This window comes from Chrysemys picta, chromosome 23, assembly GCF_011386835.1.
Source record: "Chrysemys picta bellii isolate R12L10 chromosome 23, ASM1138683v2, whole genome shotgun sequence".
NCBI classification, from domain to species: Eukaryota; Metazoa; Chordata; order Testudines; family Emydidae; genus Chrysemys; species Chrysemys picta.
This window is the reverse complement of record NC_088813.1, coordinates 9310532-9320657: the sequence shown is the minus strand read 5'-3', so window position 1 is coordinate 9320657 and position 10126 is coordinate 9310532. Positions and strand designations below refer to the sequence as shown.

At 45.4% G+C, this 10126-nt stretch overlaps 1 protein-coding gene across 1 annotated transcript; it reads right to left on the bottom strand.

The window, feature by feature from the left end:
* Positions 1-3536: 3536 nt before the first annotated feature.
* On the bottom strand, positions 3537-7765 carry LOC101938352 (heat shock 70 kDa protein 1A-like). Its single transcript, XM_008168892.4, has one exon. It carries the CDS (start codon positions 5628-5630, stop codon positions 3678-3680), a length of 1953 nt encoding a protein of 650 aa, XP_008167114.2. The 5' UTR covers positions 5631-7765; the 3' UTR covers positions 3537-3677.
* Between the last annotated feature and the right edge of the window lie 2361 nt (positions 7766-10126).

The following is a 10126-nucleotide window of genomic DNA, read 5'->3' as shown; positions in this document are numbered from 1 at the left end:
TAGTAAACTAACTAAAGATTTATTAGCTAAGAAAAAGAAATGAGCGTTATTGAGATGTTAAAGCAGGTAAAATATATGTACAGGTGAATCACCATTTGTAATTCCAAATGATGGCAGTGATGTAATAAACTGCCAGTTTCCCAAAAGTCTGGTCGGGGTACCCAGACTCTCTCAGGGGATCTCCGCCTTTTATCTGGTATGCTTCCCTGTAAGAGTCCATACGGTCCAGAGCTGAGGGATCTTTCCCAGAATCCATCTTTCAAGCTTTTTCTCACAGAAAACAAGCTGACAGAGACACTACTCATGTGGCTTTTCCTTTGATAAAGGTGAGTGAGGAACGGCCATTTGCTTTGAAATTAGCCTTTCCTTCATTTGCATTCCACAAAGCTTCATTTGCATTTGATGGGTTATTTAGTTACAGGGGTATACACATCATAAATGTTATTGCATTGCAACAGGATACAAATAAGTGGAAACAATGCAAGTAACATTCCACTCGTTTTCATGAAGTTTAAAGTCCCTATACACTTACCCATTTAACAATCACTTTGATCTATACTCATACAAATATGAATTGGCCTCAATACCCTCTGACATGACCTGGTCTGCCAGCATCACAGCCCTCAAGGAGGCCACAAAGGGGTCAGAAGTAGATTACATTTTCAATGAATAGTAAATACACCAATATATACATTTTTAGGACACTGAAACTCATCACAAATTCAGGTTGAATTCAGCAAATAGTTTTGGCCGGAAAAGAGCTGAAAACATCTAAATGGTTTATTTCTGCCATTTTAAAACTAAATGCAACTTTTAATTTCAAAACAGCGCTTCGTTTTGAAATTCAGATTTTTTTTAAAAAAAGAAATTTTTAAAAAGGGTGAAAAACACCCTAAATGAAAAAGGTTCAAAGCAAACCAAACTTTTTTTTTCACACCTGGATTTTTGGGTTCAAACCCCAAACTAAAAAAAATCAGTTATCTGCTCTGTTCCAGTCACAGGTTCAGTTATCTCAGGAACTGTGACAGCTGACTCCTTTCCTCTTCTTCATGGAGAAAGACCTGCCTTTCTTCTGGCGTTAATCTCTGGATGGAGGTATCCCAGCCCCTTGTCTCCATCAAGAACCCTGAACTAGCTCTCATCTGCTGGTTAGTCCATAACCTGTCCTGTGTCCTCCTGGACACCAGACCAAATGGCCCCAGAGAAAGACTAAGGCCTGGTCTAAACAGTTTTTGTATTTCCCTAGTTAGAGATATGTTTTTAACTGATCGTTCTATCAGTACAACCTCTAATGTAGAAGTAGGCATAAGTGTATTTCTACCAGTTTTTTTTCAACTCCCACCTGTTTATGCTCTCTGTTTGTGTGTATATATATCTCCTCAATATATGTTCCATTCTATATGCATCCGAAGAAGTGGGCTGTAGTCCACGAAAGCTTATGCTCTAATAAATTTGTTAGTCTCTAAGGTGCCACAAGTCCTCCTGTTCTTCTTTCTACCAGAAAAGTATTCCTCTTGCCGAAGAGGAATAAACTCAACTAGTATAAAACACCTTTATGCTGGTATAACTGCATCCACACTGGAGGTGAGCAGGGATTATATCATTTGAACTGCATTGGTATAGTACAATTTGTGCACTGACAAGGCCTATGTGACCTTCTATTTTTACCAGCTTTAAGAATTTTCATGTAGTTCAAGCAGTAGAGGGCTGTCATTTAGAGCAGACGACACCAGGGTCATTCCTCAGCCCATCTTCCTCCTTTAAAGAACAGGCCTTCACCACTTGAGAGATGGATCCGCCCAGCAGAGGGCAGCATAGCATTTCCTTGCCATGTTTCACGCGCTGTTAGACCGCTTTCCGTTATTTTACCATTTGCTGGGATGATTCTGAAATGAGCTCTTTCCTCATTCACAGCAGGATGCCAGCTTGAATTCATGTTCTACAGAGAGCAATGATGGCTCTGCAGGAACAATGCAGAGTGCAGGCTGTATTTGCAAAGTATGCTGGGAACCCAGATTTCCAGGGCTTTTAGTCCCTGGACTGCAGTCACTAAAAAACAATTTGGGCTTTTAGAGGATCATGAATCTCGACCCGTCTTTGAACGTATGAGTTTTATATTTGACACAGAGCACACGGGTGAGTTGACAATTTTTGGTGATTTTTTTCTTTTTCATAGCAAACATTTTCCCCACATCTAGTAATTTTGGCATATTATAGAAGAAACTGAAGACTTATAGACTTTAAGGTCAGAAGGGACCATTATGATCATCTAGTCTGACCTCCTGCACAACGCAGGCCACAGAATCTCACCCACCCACTCCTGTAACAAATCCCTAACCTATGCCTGAGTTACTGAAGTCCTCAGATCGTGGTTTAAAGACCTCAAGGTGCAGAGAATCCTCCAGCAAGTGACCCGTGCCCCATGCTGCAGAGGAAGGCGAAAAACTTCCAGGGCCTCTGCCAATCTGCTCTGGAGGAAAATTCCTTCCCGACCCCAAATATGGCGATCAGCTGAACCCCAAGCATGTGGGCAAGACTCACCAGCCAGCACCCAGGAAAGAATTCTCTGTAGTAACTCAGATCCCACCTCATCTAACATCCCATCACAGACCATTGGGCATATTTACCTGCTAATAATCAAAGATGAATTAATTGCCAAAATTAGGCTGTCCCATCATACCATCCCCTCCATAAACTTATCAAGCTTAGTCTTGAAGCCAGATATGACTTTTGCCTCCACTGCTCCCCTTGGAAAGCTGTTCCAAAACTTCACTCCTCTGATGGTTAGAAACCTTCGTCTAATTTCAAGTCTAAACTTCCTAATGGCCAGTTTATATCCATTTGTGCTTGTGTCCACATTGGTACTGAGCTTAAATAATTCCTCTCCCTCCCTGATATTTATCCCTCTGATATATTTATAAAGAAGAGATCCAAAGGTAAGTAGCTAAGGAATTGTTTTGGAGGTCTGGACACTCAATCAGTTTATAAAAGATATAGGCTGTTTAGATTACAGAGGAGACAAATAAGAGGGGATATATCTGAAAAGATACGCATCTCCGGAGTCAATACAGATTTACATCTGGGTAGCGGATCAAAATCTGTACCTAACCATTTTGACTTAACTGGAGTTACTCCAGTTTTACCCCAGTGTAATTGAGATCAGAATCTGCTCCTTACTCTGCTAGGTTCAATGGAGTCACTTCAGATTTACCCTAGCATAACAGACTAGAATCTCTCCCTAAAATTTGGAAATTTCTAGGTTATCCTTTGGAAAGGAGACATTTTCTATAGGTTCTACATTAAACACACAAACCTGTTCAAAAGTCCCTATACAACTGACAGACTGTGACGCCAAGGCTAGTATTTTGGAGGAGTTTAAGGAAATTAAGTGCCCAACTCCCAGTGAAGTTCAATGGGATTTGGCACCTAACTCTCTTAGGTTCCTTTAAACCTCGCAGCCCAAATACATCTGTGGCATACACTCCATGGAGCGTGCTATTTGCCCAGTAATTAGTAAATGCACCTGTACAGACATGTAGGAGAAGCAGAATTTATTGAGGCCGATGGCTGTTATTCATGGAGGGGTCCCATTTATGAATTGGCTCTATCAGATGGTAAATCCAGGTAAATCAACAGCAACCAGCCAGCCTAGCTTCCTTGGTCTCTGCTAGGACTTCCTATGGGTAGATCACAGTGGTAGTTTGGGTAAACTGGAAAGTCCAGCTGCAAGTGGTGACCACGAACTTGTTTGGTTTTGTTCTGTTGATGCCCGTGGTGCTGTTACTGAGGCGTTTAAGTCCTGGGAGGGAGTTCCCCGAGACCATTTTCATAGGGCGTGACCTCCTCCTCTTCAGCCATCCAGTTGGACTCAGCCAGGAGAAGGCCAGCTGACATTTCTCCATCACCTTCTTCTTGGCCTGCAAGGTGAAGTAGTTAAGGATATCTTCCGAGGTCCGCTTCATGCTGAAAGCGCAGGACTGAAGGTAGTTCTTGGTGGCCAATTTCCATTTCTGTGCCCTGTCCTCAGCTCGGTATTTCTCAGCCTCCGCCGCTAACTTCTGTATCTCCTCTCTGCTCAGTCGCCCCTTGTTGGCATCCACAGTGATGGGGTTGGCATTGCCAGCGACTTTGTCCACGGCAAACACAGTCAGGATGCCATCTGCGTTAATATAGAAGGTCGCCTCCACCAAGACCATGCCACGGGGGGCAGGGGAAATGTCCTTCAAACGGAAACGGCCAAGCAGGTGGTTCTCCTTGGCAGTAGCTCTCTCCCCCTCATAGGCACGGATGAGCAGGTCAGGCTGATGGTCATCGAAGGTGGTGAAGGTCCGAGTTACCACCGCAGGGATGGCAGTGTTGCGTCTGATCAGGGTGTGCATCTTCCCTGCATCCGTCTCAATCCCCAGAGACATGGACACCACATCCAGGGCGAGCAGGCCCCTCGTGACCTCTGACCTCTCTCCGATCAGGATGGCGGCTTGAACAGCTGCCCCATAGGCGACAGCTTCATCCGGGTTGAGGCTTTTGTTCAGCTGCCGGCCGCCAAAGAAATCCTGCAGCAGTTCCTGGATCTTGGGGATGCGGGTGGAGGCACCCACCAGGACAACATCATGGATCTGAGCTTGGCTCAGCTTTGCATCCTGCAGCGCCCTCTCCACGGGCTTGAGGGTCCCTCGGAAGAGGTCAGCACACAGCTCCTCGAACTGGGCCCGGGTGATGTCTGCGTGGAAATCGATCCCTTTGTACAGGCAGTACAAGTCGATACTGGCTTTGATGTTGGAGGACAGGGTGCGTTTGGCTGCCTCGCAAGCCCTCCTGAGCCTCCACACGGCCCTCCTGTCCTTGCTGATGTCCTCCTGATGTTTCTTTAGGAATTCGTCTATGAAGAAGCTCACCAGGCAGTTGTCAAAATCATCCCCTCCCAGATGGGTGTCCCCAGAGGTGGCCTTCACCTCGAGGATGCCCCCATCCATGGTGAGGACGGAGACATTGAAGGTTCCTCCGCCCAGGTCAAAGATAAGCACATTGTGTTCTCCATTGCTAGGGTTGTCTAGGCTGTAGGCCAGGGCGGCAGCTGTAGTCTCACTGAGGATCCTCAGCACCTCGAGGCCAGCGATCGCCCCAGCATCTTTGGTGGCCTGGCGTTGGGAGTCATTGAAGTGGGCTGGCACAGTAACAATGGCATGGGTGATGGGATGGCCCAGGTAGTCCTCAGCCATCTCCTTCAAGTTGCCCAGCACCATGGCAGAAATCTCCTCTGGGTAGAAAACCTTCTCCTTTCCCTTGTAGGACACCTGCACCTGGGGCTTTCCTTCAGCTTTCACTATCTGGAAGGGCCAGAACGCCGCATCTGCCTGCACAACAGGGTCTTCAGACGTTCGGCCAATCAAGCGCTTGGCACTGAATATGATGTTAGGAGAGTTGAGGGCTGCCTGGTTCTTTGCCTCATCCCCTATCAACCTCCCCGTCTCAGTGAAGGCCACGCAGCTGGGCGTGGTGCGGATGCCCTGGTTGTTGCCAATTATTTCCACCTTGCCGTCTCGGAAGAGGCCCACGCAGGATTTAGTGGTGCCCAAGTCGATACCAATTGCTGGGTGTTTCAATGCAGGCTTGGGTGAATTCTTCTCCATGATGTTACACTCTGCCCAAGAGGGATTCTCTTCATAGGCTGGTAACCTCTCATAAAATTCCCCTCAGCAGAGCTGGTGGTAAGCCCTTCTTTGATGCAGGTTTCCCTCAACAGGGTGAGTAACGTCATCGGTGCATCAAGTTCTCAGCAGGGCTGGTGGTACCCCATTCCCTGGGTCCCCCTCACTCAGCTGGGCTGGAAGTGGCAGCTGTTCCTCCTGCCGCCTCTCTTGATCAATGCAGTCTGCAGCCCCTGCATACACCTTGATGACCTCACAACAGACATGTCACAATACAGTTGAAGGCCTTCAGCCAATAACAGCAGAAACTATGTCCACTTTACTCACCGTGGAGTGTTCTCTTGATTATCTCAACCATCCCATCATGGGGGTTGCCATATGATCATGATGAGGTGGGAAAGTGGGTTGCTCAAGTCCCTAAATCCTAACTCAATGCCTTAACAGCAAGATCAGCTTTCTAGAAAACATCCAGAAATAAATCCAGACTAGCCCCCAGATTGGAATGTGTAGATCGGGGGTAGGCAACCTATGGCACGCGTGCCGACCCCTGACGTAGATCAAAGAATCACATCATAACCAGGTGGCTCAGCACTTTCTGAAAACCAGGCCCCTTTAAAGTTCCTCAAGTTGGGCATCTCATTGGTCGATTTTGAAAGTCTTTTTATGTTTATAGTACAGGAATCTTGGCATTTAGCCGTGAAAGCAATATGGTAGTGTGCCTTAGTTTCCCTTCTCATACAGCACATTAGGTCTGGAATGTCTTTTCTCCTGTGAAAAGTTCCAATACTGTTTCTAGGCATCAACTGTGAAACATCAGTATAACAAGGCCTTTTAACATAAAGTGTGTTTTCATGTATTCCTTTTAACATGTTCAAGGGATTTTCCAACAGATTAGGAACATTGTACATTCTTACAGTTCTTGGTAATAGCAACACATTAGTTACAAAATCACCATTAGCATTAACAACAAATCCATTGCAAGTGTCCATCTACAATTATGGTTGTCATGCCACACCTTTGGCTCAATACCATTGGAGTTTGGGCATTTTAGGGTTAACCTGTTGCTTCCCTTGATCTAGGGTTTTAATGCTCATACTCTTCAGGGAAATGCCATGGCATCTTTTGAACCAGATACATTCCAATCTGGAGGTCAGAGTATTAGGATGATGGAGTTTGCTAACGTGTCTAGCCCAAACCAGCTAACTCCATTCTGACTCCCTAGATTTCAACTGGATTGGGTTTTCTCCTTGCACTAAACTGTTGCACACCATGCCATGCCCCACCCCAGAGACAGGTGCACTTTTGCTGGATGAGTGATCTTTGTGCAGCTTTGCTGTGTGGTTGTTAACAGCTACCATGCTTCAGCCCAGAGATGGCTGCATTTCAGCACTGGATGAGGATCTCTGGGACACATTTTTTATGACTTGCAAAAAGCAAGTTAATTATTCACAGAGCACTGGACACAAGGAGAGTCAGAAACTGGAAATAGCTGTTCATAAAACGTACAGAAGCAACTGACGGGCTATTGAAAAACCCTACAATGTGAAAGGGAATGGAAGCTGACTCAAGTTTTCTTTGGCAACTTGTACTCCCCGATCCTCCAAACTATTTACTCTCCAAGCTGTTGGTCATAAACGTCCAAAAACAGACTCTATGGAATGGGATACAGGGTTATTACAACACCAGTTCCAATCTGGCCCCAGTTTAGGAAGGCTGGCTGGCTTGTGGGCGGTTGAGGTAAATGAATTACAGAGCCTTTCACTTTTAGGTTGATATTGGTTCCAATCCAGTTCCAGATGAGCCGGGGGGATCTCCACCATAACAACATTTTTCATACGTCATTTGAGCCATCCACTCAGCAATTTTGGCTCCCATAAGGACCAAACAGTTCTTTCATCCAGCGTCCAAGCCATCCGTTGCTGCAAAGCTGGCCGCCCCGGGGAGATCTGAAACAAGCCTACCAGGTTTTGCAAGATAATAAACAAGCCTGAATATTCTCCTTGTGGAGTTGTACTGGGAGACCCGTGAAGCACAGGCACCTTTGAATGCTTCTTACTGAATTTCCTGCAGCAGCATAGCACCTTTGTGAACACTGCCATTCAGCTGATCAAACATTTTTCCTTAGTGATTATAGCAGATGTGACACAGGCTGATGCTCAAAGAGCTCGGCAAAGAAAAGGACACCCCTTTCCTTAGCCAGGTCATGAGGTTTGGCAGACCTCATTCTGTACTGCCATCAGCTTTTCTAGTCAAGTCCTTTATTCCTTGCATCAAGCCAGTTTTAGTCTTTACATTTTTGCAGGTAGTGCCATGTTCCCGCAAGCTGGACAGTCATGGTCCCCTACATCTACATGAACCCCTGCTCCCTACATGGAGTCACTGTTTGGGGGGAAGATATAGCTCAGTGGTTTGAGCATTAGCCTGCTAAACCCAGGATTGTGAGCTCAATCCTTGAGGGGGCCACTTGGGGATCTGGGGCAAAAATCAGTACTTGGTCCTGCTAGTGAAGGCAGGGGGCTGGACTTGATGACCTTTCAAGGTCCCTTGCAGTTCTATGAAATAGGTATATCTCCATATGTTATCATTCTCTGCAAAGCAACAAGTTTCACATCCTTCATTATTACTCCTCCACACTGCATACTTATCTGGTAGTTAAACTAGCCATTGAGATAGTTAAATACAGCAGGGCCTCCCTAATCTGCACACCCATTTCCCACAGAGAGTATGTCAATACTACCCACATGCACAGCCACAGCCGCACTGTGATGTGGGCAGCGTAGACACGCTTTATCGCTGGGGAGAGCTCTCACAGCAATAAAAAAACCCCACCCCAAACGAGCGGTGGTAGCTTTACCTGAACAAGTTTTAGCGCTGAAAGTGGCAGTGTAGACACAGCCTACATCACAACAAGAAGAACAGGAGGACTTGTGGCACCTTAGAGACTAACAAATTTATTAGAGCATAAGCTTTCGTGGACTATAGCCCACTTCTTCGGATGCATATATGCATCCGAAGAAGTGGGCTATAGTCCACGAAAGCTTATGCTCTAATAAATTTGTTAGTCTCTAAGGTGCCACAAGTCCTCCTGTTCTTCTTTTTGCGGATACAGACTAACACGGCTGCTACTCTGAAACCTTACATCACAACAGTTTCTCCCCACCCCTTCATAGGAAAGATTCAAGACCAGAGTATTGCAGTGAGGCCCTCAAATTTCATTTTCACTTCTTCCATAAAATATGCTAAAGAACATTTACTAGTATTTTATAAAGTGTAGTGAAACCTCAACTCTCCAAAAGTTTCAGGTATCCCTCACTGGAGTGGAGAGCAGTAGGAAATTATGCAATTATGTGCAAACTTGAAATATGGCACCCAAGAATCAGACAAAAGTATTGTGCGTTCTTTGTCAACATGATCATAAGTCATTTTCTTTACAGATGTTACTCATAATACTTTAGATCCTCAGAAAGAATTTTTAAAACCTAACCAACATGGCACTTTGGTATTTACATTTCTGTCAGGAAGGGCAATGATAATCAATTAAACCAGTTTCACTTTCAGATTATTAAGTGGTGCAAAATTTTAGTTTTCAAACACTAAAGGGAATGTCTATTAGTTTAAAAAATGCTTTCTTTGAAGTCTTAAAATGAGAAACTTGTCTATTGTTCTTTCAGTTTTATAAAAGCTTTCTTTTGAAAAAAATATATTTGGATCCAAATTTAAATTCACAATACCTGATCTATATACATCAAGATTGCAGCTTCTTGCTGGTTAAATTTTATTATTAAATTAAAAGCATTTATGCATTGTAATGATTTGTCCTTGTATTGCTCCAGCAGTTAGAATTTCTAAGGCCTCACTATATTAGAAATATGTCCTGATTCCCCAGCAACTGATGAAGCTACACCCTGTGCAAACTTTTAGTGCAGACGAAGAAAGCTGCAATTTGCAACGCTGGGCCTTCTTACCCAGACTTCACACCAGTGGCAAATGCAGTTTGCTTTGTCTATGTTTCAGGCTGGCAGATGTGCAGCTACTTTGGCAGCCAGCCATCAACGGCTGGAATTTCCATCACAAAGAAAGCCAAAGACTCAGGAGTTTTCGCTCCCAGAATCCTGCCTCTCTTTCTCCCTTCTCTTTTTCTCAGACCCACTTTCCTCCCGCCTTTGATGTATCTACACCCATCAACTTCCTCTCCTCTGCCCCCAGGTCTCCGTTCACACTGCCTCTCACACAGCTCTCCCCATCACGTCTGCTCCCCCGGCTCCAGTGGTACTGCCTGCATTACGGTAGCACTTCAAAACCCACCTTGTGTGTCTCCTCCCCCCATTTACTCCCCAAATCCACCTCCCCCATCTACCCCCACCTCCTCCTTCCCCATCTGCTCCTTTCTTCCTCCCCCATCTGCCCTCCCCCTCTTCTCCTCCTCCCCCATATGCCCATCTCCACCCATCTACCCTCCCCCACATCTACCCCCTCCA